Source organism: Schistocerca piceifrons, chromosome 2 (genome assembly GCF_021461385.2).
Source record: "Schistocerca piceifrons isolate TAMUIC-IGC-003096 chromosome 2, iqSchPice1.1, whole genome shotgun sequence".
NCBI lineage: Eukaryota > Metazoa > Arthropoda > Insecta > Orthoptera > Acrididae > Schistocerca > Schistocerca piceifrons.
Window position 1 is genome coordinate 454990302 of NC_060139.1, and position 15308 is coordinate 455005609.

The window sequence follows — 15308 nt, forward strand, 5'->3', positions numbered from 1 at the left end:
CCCCACAAATCTGGCAGTTGCACTATTCGACCAGCCGACCAAATGGAGACCAGCACTGGCGCTGCTTTCAAACTCTACGGGGTGCTGACAGCGCTGTCTCATACGTGTACGTGGAATCTCCGTGTCTTTCATAGTGATCACTCAACATCTGACGCTCTTCGCGCCCCTTATATACCGTACCAGGCCTAACATCAATGCTGAACACAACACCCACGCAGTCTGGTGCCTGTTCTACGTGTCACAGAGAACTGCAACTCTATTCATTTACATACCCGCCGGTGGTTTGCACGTTTACGAATTTACCTTGACATCCGACCGTACCTTCTGGGTGCTTCACTTGTTCTGTCAGACAGTGTATTCCATCCTCTAAGTGGCGACAAGTGTCATTTTTCAACTTTTTTGGAATAGTTTCAGTTATAACTGAGTATGTAGTTTGCTTATAATCATATTGAAACGGTGTTTCAGATACCTTAGAGATAATGCGCGGTACGAACATAGTGACACACTTTTCCTTTCTTGTAATGCAATCGTACACACAGTGGTGCCGTCATAATGCTTCAGTCAAGCGTCGACTGCACCGACACAATGAGGTGTGCCCTCCAAGTTCAGAATATAGTTCCCAATGCATATCGACAAAAAACTACAACTACATCCTCCTGAGCTCTTGAGCAAGTGTACCTTTTGTAAAGCAGTTACATAGTTTATTAGATCTACATAAACAATTATAAAGCGACGATTTTGGTTACTCAGCAGTATTTTTGCCCACCTGCAAAGACAATGTCACTTCTCGTGATACGTCATCTCAACAGAAAATTAAAATTGCGGTTTGGTTTCTATTGTACACTTGAATATCAACAGCGATGCGGATGCACATGGGTAGAGATTGGTGTGAGAAATTTCCTATCGCACGCAACATGCCTCGCAACCAGATTTCGGCAATCGGCGATATATTTTTCTATGGCCTACTGCGTGGCTTGGGCTATGAATGTGTATTGTCTACGAAGTTACTCCACCAGTCTTGTTGACAACCAGCTGCGCTTCCACCCGGCTGGCTTTTGGCTACGCCTTATTCTGTGACCAAGCTTTAGCGTAGTCTTATCAGTGCACCGAAGTATCTTAACGCACATTGTATGTTTCTTGTACCAATAATTACGCAACTTTAGTGATCGTCTGTTCCCACGGACACACAATTTTTTTCTCTGTATACGTAAAAAAAAAGGAGCAGATTCTTACACTTCAACTCATTTTTTTTCTCTCTCTGTCCCTTGTGATATAAAACGGCGTTCTTTCAGAGGAGCGAGTCGGGAACTGTTAGTTTAATATCAGTTTCTTGAAATACTGTCACTTGAAAATTTTATACACATAGAAAGAGAGAACGTGTTGAAATTTATTTACGAAGAGACAAGAAGAAAAGAAACTTGAGTTTTTCAGTGGTAGTAGTGTAATGGCAGAGAGAATATCTCCGCATGTAGGCAAAGGGTGTGACTTCTAGACAAACTGTATATTTGTTATCAAATATACAGATGCACACAGTATGATAGGTTGCAAATGGTGACACTGATGAGAACTAGGGGGGAAGAGTACTTAATATCATTCCAGTAGGGACAAACGGGATCGAACTGGGGAGATCCCAGCGTGCAGTCCAGATGTTCACATTGTGCAACAGTTATTACCGATATAACACACATCTTGATAGGTCGTTTTATGTGGAACAAATATGGATGGTCTGCCCAATCAGCGAACATTACTCTACCCACATGAAAATATCGTATGGCTTTTTTGGCTGGGATATCCACGGGGTAGATTCAGCCCCTGTCGGAAAGGGTGTTCTTCCTCCGTGCACACTGGCCTCTTTCCTCGCGGTTATGTTACAGATGTGTTAGATGTTTATCTTATGTAGTTGACTATAATGGATGTGCGTATAATGTAACGTTATGTTCTGAAGACGAAGAGAGAAGAGAGAGGCTGAAACCCTATCACAGAACATAGCCTACTCCTCTCGAATAGCACCAAGGAGACCGGAGAGCATAAATGCCCCATCTGACGTACGAATCATCACCAACAGTGTCACATGCGCTCACTTCGTAAGACACTGCGGAGAGGACTGCAATTTAATCCAGGACATTGACACAAAGATTGGTGATCAGGAATTTCACACCACCGCCTCACTTCCCATTGCTGATCATTACTAGCACTGAAAATGTCACCAGAAATCGTACCGGCTACCTCCAAGTCAAGCACCACCACAAAGGCGTGCGTTAGCGACCTCAGCTACAGAATCCATCCAGATGACAGAAATAGTCATTGAAGCCCCGACATTCTTTCCCACCATAGGACCCAGTTCTTATCCAAGATTTTTGTCGCCGATTATTGTGTATGTCCGCAGGACACAATAATTATTTTTTGTCTGCTAATTTCTTAGCAGAAACATTTCTCTACCTTTCTTAAATTCTCATTCAACACCAATAACCAATTATGTTGAAATATCCACATGTCACTCATTCCTATATTGGCATTCATTGAAGCGAAAAGTCGTAAAACACACATCATTTCACAGACAGAAGAAAAGTTTGATCTACCTGATCTCTTTTGGTAGGTACTGTATTCGCATTAACTGTTGGTAAAGTCACTTTCCCGTCTTTCGTTGTGCTACGTCACAGTACCTCTATGACAGAGTTTATCCAACACTACTGATATACCAGCTCCCTGACTTGCTCGTACTGTTCGCAGGGGCTGGTGTGGCCCGCCATGCACAACATCATCGCTGCGTGGATCCCGCCCGCAGAGCGCAGCACCTTCGTCACAGCATACACAGGTACGCGCACCATCACCATCAGCATCATCATCTCGTTGTTTCGTAAACAACACCTCTTCACATTCTTTACTTTTCAATCAGTTTAATTGCGCTAGACCGCCAGGATTCAGTATTGTATTAGGTTCACTGACGAAAAATAAAAATGTAGTGATACACCCAGCCTATACAGGGTGTTACAAAAAGGTACGGTCAGACTATCAGGAAACATTCCTCACACACAAATAAAGAAAAGATGTTGTGTGGGCATGTGTCCGGAAACGCTTAATTTTCGTGTTAGAGCTCATTTTAGTTTCGTCAGTATGTACTGTACTTCCTCGATTCACCGCCAGTTGGCCCAATTGAAGGAAGGTAATGTTGACTTCGGTGCTTCTGTTGACATGCGACTCATTGCTCTACAGTACTAGCATCAAGCACATCAGTACGTAGCATCAACAGGTTAGTGTTCATCACGAACGTGGTTTTGCAGTCAGTGCAATGTTTACAAATGCGGAGTTGGCAGATGCCCATTTGATGTATGGATTAGCACGGGGGAAATAGCCGTGGCGCGGTACGTTTGTATCGAGACAGATTTCCAGAACGAAGGTGTCCCGGCAGGAAGACATTCGAAGCAATTGATCGGCGTCTTAGGGAGCACGGAACATTCCAGCCTATGACTCGCGACTGGGGAAGACCTAGAACGACGACACCAGCAATAGACGAGGCAATTCTTCGTGCAGTTGACGATAACCCTAATGTCAGCGTCAGAGAAGTTTCTGCTGTACAAGGTAACGTTGACCACGTCACTGTATGGAGAGTGCTACGGGAGAACCAGTTGTTTCCGTACCATGTACAGCGTGTGCAGGGACTTTTAGCAGCTGATTAGCCTCCACGGGTACACTTCTGCGAATGGTCCATGCAACAATGTGTCAATCCTCATTTCAGTACAAATGTTCTCTTTACGGATGAGGCTTCATTCCAACGTGATCAAATTGTAAATTTTCACAATTAACATGTGTGGGCTGACGAGAATCCGCACGCAATTGTGCAATCATGTCATCAACACAGATTTTCTGTGAACGTTTGGGCAGGCATTGTTGGTGATGTCTTGATTGGGCCCCATGTTCTTCCACCTATGCTCCATGGAGCACGTTATCATGATTTCATACGGGATACTCTACCTGTGCTGCTAGAACATGTGCCTTTACAAGTACGACACAACATGTGGTTCATGCACGATGGAGCTCCTGGATTGGTAGAGGCGGACCAATTCCATGGCCTCCACGCTCTCCTGACCTCAACCCTCTTGACTTTCATTTATGGGGGCATTTGAAAGCTCTTGTCTACGCAACCCCGGTACCAAATGTAGCAACTCTTCGTGCTCGTATTGTGGACGGCTGTGATACAATACGCCATTCTCCAGGGCTGCATCAGCGCATCAGGGATTCCATGCGACGGAGGGTGGATGCATGTATCCTCGCTAACGGAGGGCATTTTGAACATTTCCTGTAACAAAGTGTTTGAAGTCACGCTGGTACGTTCTGTTGCTGTGTGTTTCCATTCCATGATTAATGTGATTCGAAGAGAAGTAATAAAATGAGCTCTAACATGGAAAGTAAGCGTTTCCGGGCACATGTCCACATAACATATTTTCTTTCTTTGTGTGTGAGGAACGTTTCCTGAAAGTTTGGCCGTACCTTTTTGTAACACCCTATGGATATAATGCTACTTCTTTTTGTTCATTCTGTTTAATCGGCTTTTCGTTAAGCCTCCCGTGGTCGTGTGGACACCGTTCCGTGGTGATCAACAGGTATGGAAATCAGTAACCACTCCATGTATGAAGACATATATAATTACTGAAATGTCAAGAGCCGGCCACGGTGGCCGAGCGGTTCTAGGCGCTACAGTCCGGAACCGCGCGGCTGCTACGTCGCAGGTTCGAATCCTGCCTCGGGCATGGATGTGTGTGATGTCCTCAGGTTAGTTAGGTTTAAGTAGTTCTAAGTTATAGGGGACTGATGACCTCAGATGTTAAGTCCCATTGTGCTCAGAGCCATTTTTTTTAAGTGTCAAGAGTAGCCTTGTTTTGTCATTGGCAATACGAGCTTAATTCCTCTACATGGTGATTCGAAGTATATCATGTTCTAAAGACATTAACCTACAACAGTCACACAAGCACACACTACGCAAACTCATCTATGGGTTCTCATTCCAAATCCAACGTTCAAAATATACTGACTTAAAACGTCTGGGACCAGTTTCAACCCACATACTCCTGCAAATGTGAGCTAAAAGTCCCTTTTCCCTCCCTCTCGCAAAACGCAAATCGTTAAATATATACACAGTTTTCCAGTGTCGAAAGATATATGTACGTTATCGTAGCCACTAATCCCGCTCTTGTGTGATGGTCATAATGTACTATGACGAACATGCAGAAAAAAATGAAAGTGAAGGAATGACCGATTTTTATCGGCCTGAATACCATAAACAAACTCGTGATTAGAAGGATGTTGGGGGATTTGAATCAGAGCGTTGTTACTAATTTCTTAGAAGAAACATGATTGTCAGCGATAGCTGATGGAAGGGATAGTTGGGAAATAGGAAGTAGATCCGAGTGTGGAGGGAAACGACGGCACATCCAAAGCTGGGCATATATGCTGTGCATAGTAGGATGCCCCCAAAGGCGTTTTACTGTTAGCAATGTTCAGTAATGGGATTCGGGTTTGCGGGAAATAAGTTAAGGTCGGAGATACACTACGAAGAGAGAGTGCAAAACCATGTTAATTACTGATGCGGCTAGTGTGAAGAAGTTAACAGCATTACCATTGTCACATTTTGATGAATTAGGGTTTTATGAGTACACTTAATACCAATAGGTTGGAAAATATACACAATAAATCTGTAAATATTATGAAACAATAGAAAAAGAAAGAAAATGAAAAGATGTAATCGTAAAATCGACAGCATTCTATGACGATGTTAACAATTTAAATTTATGAAAAGTTCTTAGATAATTGAATGAACGTTACATTCTTTCACAGGATAATTTGTCCGCGGCTTGTGGTCTAGCGGTAGATCCCGAGGTCCCGGGCTCGATACCCAGCCGGTTCGCATATTTTCTTCACCCGGGAACTGGCTTTTTGTGTTGACCTCACCATTTCATCTCATCTGTCACTTAATATCGCGAATGTCTCAGTAATTTTAAATGCTAAAAAATTTGTGTTTTGAAAATAATTACTATAATAGTGAACAAATGGTTCAAATGACCCTGAGCACTATGGGACTTAACATCTGAGGTCATCAGTGCCCTAGAACGTAGAACTACTTAAACCTAACTAACCTAAGGACGTCACACACACCCATGCCCGAGGCAGGATTCGAACCTGCGACCGTAGCGGTTGCGCGGTTCCAGACCGAAGCGCCTAGAACCGCTCGACCACTCCGGCCAGCCAACAGTGAACATCTTGATCTGTTCTGACAAAGAATGCTTACTGCTTCTTACGCATTTTCATCAAGAAATAAGGCTACAGTGCGTTCCAGGAGGAATGATCATTATTCAGCGATGTGACAGGAACACTTATTTGAAGCAAAAACTTCATATGGACATACGCCCTATTCTGAATGGTATCCGAGATATAAAACCTTTAATGTACGTTTGTTTTTGGAGTAGTGCCGTGCATGTATGTGCTTTACTCAGAGATCTCTTTGAAGTTTTGTTCTAGCCCAAAATACCTTGCTGCTTTGAACCCCTTTGCTTGGTATTTCTTTCTGTCACTAAACTAGCCCGTTGAACGCGCTGTGGTCCATGGAGTATTGTGAGTGAAGTATTGCGATGAGAGTCTATCAGAGAGAAGCATTGGTTAATTGTGTTTGTACACATCTAAATTAACGACGAATACGCAGATGAAAAAAGGTATATGTTTGCTGCTGCTTTTGCTGCTCCTCCTTCTGTCGAAGAATACCGTCGGCAATTTCCGACACGTCAAATTCCTGATCGTAGAGTATTTACCAGAGTATTCAACACATTGATACTTTATAAAACGCATGGTGTAATGCATTCTAATTGCTGTAGATATGTACGTGTGTAATCCTGACAGTGTACTGAATAATGCAGAAAATAAATAGCAAGGTACATTAGACATGTTCTAGCTCGGAAAGCATCCGGAACAGGGCATATGTCTATACGAAGATTTTTTCTTGAAATTATCGTTAATGTTTTATCCCGAAATAATGACCATTCTTTCAGGGTAAATTTTATTCGTCCTTAGATTATAAACTAAACGACGGAATGCAACCTTTTAGAAACATGTATGATAATGTTACACGAAGTTCAGTCGCATCGATGAGACCACCTGTCAGAAGCCTGAATAATCACATTTTGCAGCGCAGACCGCTGCGAGGAGCGTAGAAAGAGTGTCGATGACGTTCTGGAAGATACAAACAGGGATATGGAGCGATGCCAAGTCTAGTGCCGCGGGCAGCTGCGCTATGTTTCTCGAACAGCCCGATAGAGGTGATCCCACAGATTCTCGATTGGCTTTAAATGCAGGGGAGCGCGAAAAACTCTCTAGCAAACTGCATGCATGAGTGGAAATGGTCGCCCAAAAAACGATTTGTACTTGTGTTGATCCATTCTGGCTTCCAGAATGAGGAAATCACCCAGAGAATGCCATGAAAACATTCCCCAGACCATAACGCTCTCTCCTTCGGCATGGAGTCTTCCGACGATTGTTGCAGGTTATTTGCTTCCAGACGTTACACACCAATGGAGAATAAAACGTTTATCGCTTGAAAAGGCCACCTGTCGCCACTTGGTGGACGTCCAATTGTGGTACTGGCTTGCAAATTCCAGCCTACATCGCCGATGAACAGCAGTCAGCATGTGTGCGTGAACCAGGCGCCCGCTGTGGAGGCCCATACGCAGCAGCGTTTGCTGAACGGTGTTGAGGAGACACAGGTAGTAGCCTCTTGGTTCATCTGGGCAGTTAGCTACTCAACAGTTGCACGTCTATTCACCCCTACACATTTCCACAGACGTTGTTCATTCCTGTCATTTACGGCCCGCGGTGCACCACAGATTCCTCGCGCTGGTTTTGCATAACATCATTTTGCCATGCACCGTATATTTTAACAGCAGCTGACGCGAACAGTTTACAAAATTATCTGTACGGAAACGCTTTCACCCAGGCCTGAAAGCCAATGATCATGCCCTTTTGCACGTCAGATAAATCACTCTGTTTCCTCATTAGGACAACGAATGCATTATTTTCCTCAATACCCAGACACGCTTTATATAACCTCCACTACCTGTGCTGCCACCCGCCGACTGTGAGTGCTCATTGCACGTTGACATCGAACGCAGGTCATGGTCACATTAGTGTGACTGGACCCTGTGTAATAAATAAGATGAAATACATGTGTACAACATAAAAGATCGTATTGATTTATTAATGCCAACCAAGCATCAAATAAACTCTTTGAAGACCAGTACACATATAAAAACCAAAAACAGCATTTACGTCATACACTAATGAGCCAAAACATGATGGCCACTGCCACTGCGACGTTGGGTGACGCATGGTGACGTTGCGAGCACGTGACACAGTAACAAAAGTATGTAAGCGGAGAAGACACGGACGGGGGATCACCCTAGCGAAGATATGGGCTGCAAATGAGGAATTCCGTTGAGATAAGTGAGCATCTACGGAAAGAGGTAGAAGGATAGAGAAACATCATTAGGCCCTAAATGGTTGGACGTTCACGACTTTTCACAGAAGTATTTGGAGGCTTGTCTGCTCTGTAAAGTAGGATTGATGGTAATCTGTGCCATCTCTGCCGAAAGAGTACAATGCTAGTGCATGCACAAGTGTTTCGGAGCACACCGTTCACCATACATTGTTGAACATGCAGCTCCGCAGCATACCACCTCTACGTGTTCACATGTTGACCCAACACACCGTTAATTACGATTGCAGTGGGCACGGGACAATCGGGATTCGACCGGCGATCAATGGAAAAGTATCGGATCTTCGAATGAAGCATACACTAGGTAGATGGTCGTCTCCACAAACGCCGTCACTGACGTGAACGGAGGCTCGAAAGCTGCAGCGCGCCCTGGACGCATGCTGGTGGGAGTAGTATTATGCTACGAGTTACATTCCCCTGCGCTTGCATGGGACCTGTGGTGGTAATCGAAGACACGCTGACAGCTGCAAACGACTTGCATCCCTTCATGTTCGCCCGACGGCGATGTCATCTTTCAGCAGTAAACTGTCCGTGTGTCGGAGCCCGAACCGTGCAACAGTTATTTGCGTAGAATTATAGTGAAATCACATTGATGTCTCTGAGACAAAATTCGCCTGATGTAAATCCTATGGAACCCATATGGGTCGCTATCGGACGCCGTCACCGCGTACGCAAATCAACAGCCCGTTATTTACGCGAATTACGAGTACATGACCTGTGCATAGACATCTAATGCCACATACCTCCACCAGCCTACCAACAATCTGTGGGATCCCTGATACGCAGAATAAATTATGTATTTCGTTCAAAAGACGGATAAACAAGCTATTAAGCAGATGGTTATAATGTTTTGATTCATCAGTGTAAGCGAGGTGCGTTTTTGTTACGCAGATCTGATTCGACAGGTACACCGTGGCACAGATATAATGGTGGAAAGCGATTTCTGTTTACAATATAATCCCTACCCAAACAGTCTCTAAAGGCGAAGAATGTGACTAATTGGGCAGATTTAGAAAAGCTATGTGAAGCAATAATACATTGTTTCAAGTTACGATTCGTTTCTATGCTGGAGTTAATATAAGAGGATCCGAAATGAAGAGCGCTCATGGCTGTAATAAGTACGAATATGCGTTTACATCCGTTCTCTACAAATCACTGAGTAATATATGGCAGTTGATATTTACCGTTGCACTGGATATTACGGTTTGTTCCCGTTCCACTCGCTTATGGAGCGTGAGAAGAATGACTGCTTAAATTCCTCTAAGCGTACTGCAATTAGTCTAATATTGGCTTCTCGATTCCTATAGGATCAATGAGTAGCTAACAGTAGGTCTCACACTTAATACTGGCTCTTGAAACTTCGTAAGTAGTCTTATCGGGAAGGCGGGTTAGCGTCTTATCTTCAAGCGTCTGCTATTTCAGGCTTTTTAGCTTTCCCCTCATGTCGAACAAACCTGTGACCATTCATATCGTGCTCTACTCTGTACAAGTTCAATATCTCCTGTGATCCCCGTTTGGCACAAACTTGAGCAGTATTGTAGAAGATGTCGCACGAGAGTTTTGTAAGCAGTTTACTTTGTAAATTAACCACTTTTTTTCAATATCCGAACAGTGAAACAGTGAACCGAAGTCTGCCACATGTTTTAGCTATGGATGAATCTATGTGAATCAACTGACTTCATATTCAGAAAATAATCTGAACGATTGTCATAGAGATCTCCTAGTCTCTAAGTTAAAGAACACTATAATGAAACTGAACACGAGGCCGAGTAAACCCCAAATATTATTGTCCAGTATAAAAACGTATTGCAATTGAATTCTTGCTTGAGGAAAAAGAAACTGTAGTGAACATCCATAAACTTTTGTCTGCAGAGTATGGTAATGACGAAGTTGACAGGTGTACTTTATGAGCGACGAGCAAAGAGAGATAAACCGCGGGAAGTGTAGAAACTAAACTCCATGATCGGCAACTTTTAAGAGTAAAGAAAACGAACGGATCAGAGACATGTGCACTCCAAGGCGAGTGTTGGAGAAGTCAGTGTGAAGCGGAAACACCAAGAAACAACCACAGCTAAACCAAGAGCATGCGAACATCGTGTACTGATGGACAGGGACCACCGAGCAGTGAGGACCGTGGTTGTAAAAAATTGCAGGAGTCAGTGGAAGGAATCACTTTTAAGCTCAAAATGCTACCTGTAGTCCAGCGGACGTAATGATAATGTGGAACACTAGAAGCAGCTCCTCATAAGCAAAACATTTCTGAAGCCAATGCTCAGCGACGCTTGGGGGTGGTGCATAGATCGACGCAACTGGACAGTGGATCACAGAACACGAGTGATTTGCAGTGATAAATCCCGCTCTACCCCGAGGCAATCTGATGTAATGGTTTGGAGAATGTCTCTGAAATGTACTGGTCTGCCCAGAGTCCCGACCTGAACCGAAAGAAAAGCGTTTGGAATTAACTAGAATTTCGACTTCGCTCCAGATTCGTCATTACCTTATGTGGTTTCGGCTCTTGAGCTGTTTTTCCCTGACAGACGTTCTCTCATATCATGGCATGTGTCCACAGTGGTCAAATCGTCATAAAGGCGAATGGTGGACATACATTACGTTATCGTCGACTAATAGGTATCCGTAGTTTTTTATCAGCTAGTGTAGTAGCAAGACGTATCTCCTTCTTACACGAGTCATACACTACTGGCCATTAAAATTGCTACACCAAGAAGAAATGCAGATGATAAACGGGTATTCATTGGACAAATATATTATACTAGAACTGACATGTGATTACATTTTCACGCAATTTCGGTGCATAGATCCTGAGAAATCAGTACCCAGAACAACCACCTGTGGCCGTAATAACGGCCTTGATACGCCTGGGCATTGAGTCAAACAGAGCTTGGATGGCGTTTACAGATACAGCTGCCCATACAACTTCAACACGATACCACAGTTCATCAAGAGTAGTGACTGGCGTATTGTGACGAGCCAGTTGCTCGTCCACCATTGACCAGAAGTTTTCAGTTGGTGAGAGATCTGGAGAAAGAGCTGGCCAGGGTAGCAGTCGAACATTTTCTGTATCCAGAAACGCCCGTACAGGACCTGCAACATGCGGTCGTGCATTATCCTGCTGAAATGTAGGGTTTCGCAGGGATCGAATGAAGGGTAGAGCCACAGGTCGTAACACATCTGAAATGTAACGTCCACTGTTCAAAGCGCCGTCAATGTGAACAAGAGGTAATCGAGACGTGTAACCAATGGCACCACAGACCATCACGCCGGGTGACACGCCAGTATGGCGATGACGAATACACGATTCCAATGTGCGTTCACCACGATGTCGCCAAACACAGATGCGACCACCGTGATTCTGTAAACAGAACCTGGATTCATCTGTTGACTCAGGGATCGAGACGTGGCTGCACTATCCGTTACAATCGTGCGGATAAGATGCCTGTCATCTCGACTGCTAGTGATACGTGGCCGTTGGGATCCAGCACGACGTTCCGTATTACCCTCCTGAACCCACCGATTCCATATTCTGCTAACAGTCATTGGATCTCGACCAACGCGAGCAGCAATGTCGCGATACGATAAACCGCAATCGCGATAGGCTACAATCCGACCTTTATCGAAGTCGGAAACGTGATGGTACACATTTCTCCTCCTTACTCGAGGCATCACAACAACGTTCCACCAGGCAACGCCGGTCAACTGCTGTTTGTGTATGAGAAATCGGTTGGAAACTTTCCTCATGTCAGCACGTTGGCCAGCCGGAGTGGCCAAGCGGTTCTAGGCGCTACAGTCTGGAACCGCGCGACCGCTACGGTCGCAGGTTTGAATCTTGCCTCGGGCATGGATGTGTGTGATGTCCTTAGGTTAGTTAGGTTTAAGTAGTTCCAAGTTCTAGGGGACTGTTGACCTCAGAAGTTAAGTCCCATAGTGCTCAGAGCCATTTGAACCATTTTCAACACGTTGTAGGTGTCGCCACCGGCGCCAACCTTGTGTGAATGCTCTGAAAAGCTAATAATTTGCATATCACGGCATCTTCTTCCTGTCGGTTAAATTTCGCGTCTGTAGCACGTCATCTTCGTGGTGTAGCAATTTTAATGGCCAGTAGTGTAAAATACTTGCGAACAAACAACATTCAAATTCGAAGCGGGCGAGTGCTCTACCACTGAGCTACCCGAGCAGAACTCAAGCCCTCTCCTGATAGATATACTTCCGGGAGTACCTCATCTCGTAGGTTCTCGACTTCAAAGCAATTCTCCTGCGAAACATGCAAGGCTAGCACTCCTGGGAGGAAGGAGCCATAGCTTAGCCACAGCCTGGGGATGTTCTAAAAACACTTGCCCGCGAGAGGCAAACGTCCCAAGTTCTTGTCTCGGTCCGGCAAACATTTTTAATATCGCAGGAAGTTCCATATTAGTTTCACTCCACAGTGAAAGTTTCGTTTTGGAAATACTCAATAGCGGAATCTTTCCTTGTATACAGACTGTAGGTGGCATTGCTCCCATCTGCTTTGTACCGTTTTGTTGGAACCCTAATTTTTTTCTTATCGAAACATATAGTAAAGTTCATACCATGTTGTCGTTTGTTGTGCGCCGCCTCCGTGGTGTTGCAATTTTAGTGGGCAGCAACGTGTTTGCAATTTCATGCTTCAAAGGCCTGAAAATTAGAGCCTAACGTATGGAGCAAAATTATGGTCCTTGAAGCAGTAGAATATTTAAGCGATTTGACATTTCCGCGCAAATCTGAGACTGGTGCAAGCAAGGTGTGATTGTTGCAGGGGGCAGCATGGGCGTGGCGCTGACGTTCTGCCTGGGCGGCGTGCTGGTGTCGGCGTGGGGCTGGCCGTCGCTGTTCCACGTGACGGGCGCGCTCGGCGTGCTGTGGTTCGCCGCCTGGTGGCTGCTCGTCTACGACACGCCCGCCAAGCACCCCCGCATCTCGGACCGCGAGCGCCGCCTCATCGCCGACGCGCTGGGCGCCGCCGTCTCCACCAAGAGGGTCAGCAGCTTCTGCTAACGTGCTTCTACCACTCCTCACCTAAACTGTATTCACTTAATTGTCTCACATCTCCTTGCACTTGTTGTTGTTCTGGTTTTCAGTCCACACCAGTCTCTCCTACGCTACTGTCTGCATTCCTGCAACCTACATGCGTTGGATGGAAAGTAATGGCAACACGGTTATAATTCAAAGCACACGTCATTGACAGATATTCACCATATTACGTGTCCACAATAGCCACCTACCTCGATCATCTTCTCTCATAGACATGAAGGACGTCGTACACTCTGTCGATGTATCGCAAGGACCGCCCCATGGCACGTACGGTGTCTTCTCTTGCGTGGTAGCATTTGCAAAGCAAAGAAGTCGCAATCCCAATGACTCATACCAGATGAATACGGCGTATGTTCCAGTATCTCCCAGCCCGACCTACACGGAAGCTCCTGCACAGGATTCGCCGTTTTGCATCGTGCATCCTCATGACGGATGACGAGATGCGGTGCCAGAAGGAAACATTGTTGTATCCTCTGACCATGTGCCACTTCACACACATTGTTCGTGGTTCCCAGCCATACTGTTAGGGTGCTTTAACTGGCCTCCCGCACTTTCAGAAAGTACACACAGAAACTGGCTCAATCACAGCCGTCGCCGCTCACTGGACTACTTCAACTGACCTTCTGCTATCAGCTGCAGACAGTGGGCATGCCATATGACGTACATCCTTCATGTTACGGCAGTACTCCCATATGAACTACTGTAGTCAAGTCCTGATCCCCCTCCACAATTTTTATTCCCCACCCTTCCCTCCGTGACCAAATTGACGATTCTTTGCTGCGCCAGGATTAGTCCTACCAATCGATCCCTTCTTTTACCCAAATTGTGCCATAATTTCTTTTCTCCCTTCGACTCAGTATATCTTTATTGTTTGTTTGATTTACCCATCTAATCTTAAGCTTTCTTCTGTCGCACCACATTTCAAGACCTTCTAGTCTGAACGGTTTATCGTCCACAAATTTGGAAATTTGTGGTACGCTCCTGTGGGACCAAACTGCTCACGCCATCGGTCCCTGGGCGCACCTGAGGCAGTAAAATGTGCAAAAATATAAAGGTTGAATATAGAAGAGAAAGACTACCTACTTCAGTTATACCCTTTTGAAGGCAAGCATTTCTCCGTGGAACCTTCCATTCTTTTTGACTTACAGATTACACCTGATTTTTATCAGAATTTAAAATATGTTTCTCCAGGTTAGGTTGTTGAAAGTTTGTGAAGATATAATGAATTTTCTTAAGTCTTGCTGCCATTAACTAGTGTAACTTCAATTCCGATATGAATACCATTAGATTTCCTAAAGTCAAACTGACCGTCATTTAACAGATCCTCAATTTCTTTTCATTCTGGTGTATATTACTCTGTTCAGTGTTTGAGATGTCAAACATTTATTCGTCCATGCCATTTTGGAGATTGTTCGTTCGATATTTTTCCATAAGTCCGATGGCATGTCTCCTGCCTCATAAACTCTATACACAGACGTGCCACTCCCTCGAAAGGTTTTAGAAGTTCCCGTTGGGTGCTAATCTATCATCTAACTTAAACTAAATTACCCTAAGGACAACTCACAAATCCATACCCGAGGGAGGACTCGGGGAGGGGGAGAGCCGCGTGAACCGTGGCAAGGCACCTGAGACCGTGCGGCTACCCCGCGCGGCTTTATCGTCCACATTTCACTTCTGTACGCGGCTACATTCTATAAAAATACCTTCA

The 15308-nt window shown here is 44.8% G+C and overlaps 1 protein-coding gene across 1 annotated transcript in view; it reads left to right on the plus strand.

Annotated features, from left to right (window-relative positions):
* The window catches only part of LOC124776319 (sialin-like), a 152327-nt gene that overhangs the window by 67234 nt on the left and 69785 nt on the right, over positions 1–15308 (plus strand). Inside the window, exons 4-5 of the mRNA XM_047251256.1 lie at positions 2731–2815; positions 13326–13546. Coding sequence (XP_047107212.1) covers positions 2731–2815; positions 13326–13546 — 306 coding nt within the window. The remainder of the gene's footprint in view (positions 1–2730; positions 2816–13325; positions 13547–15308) is intronic.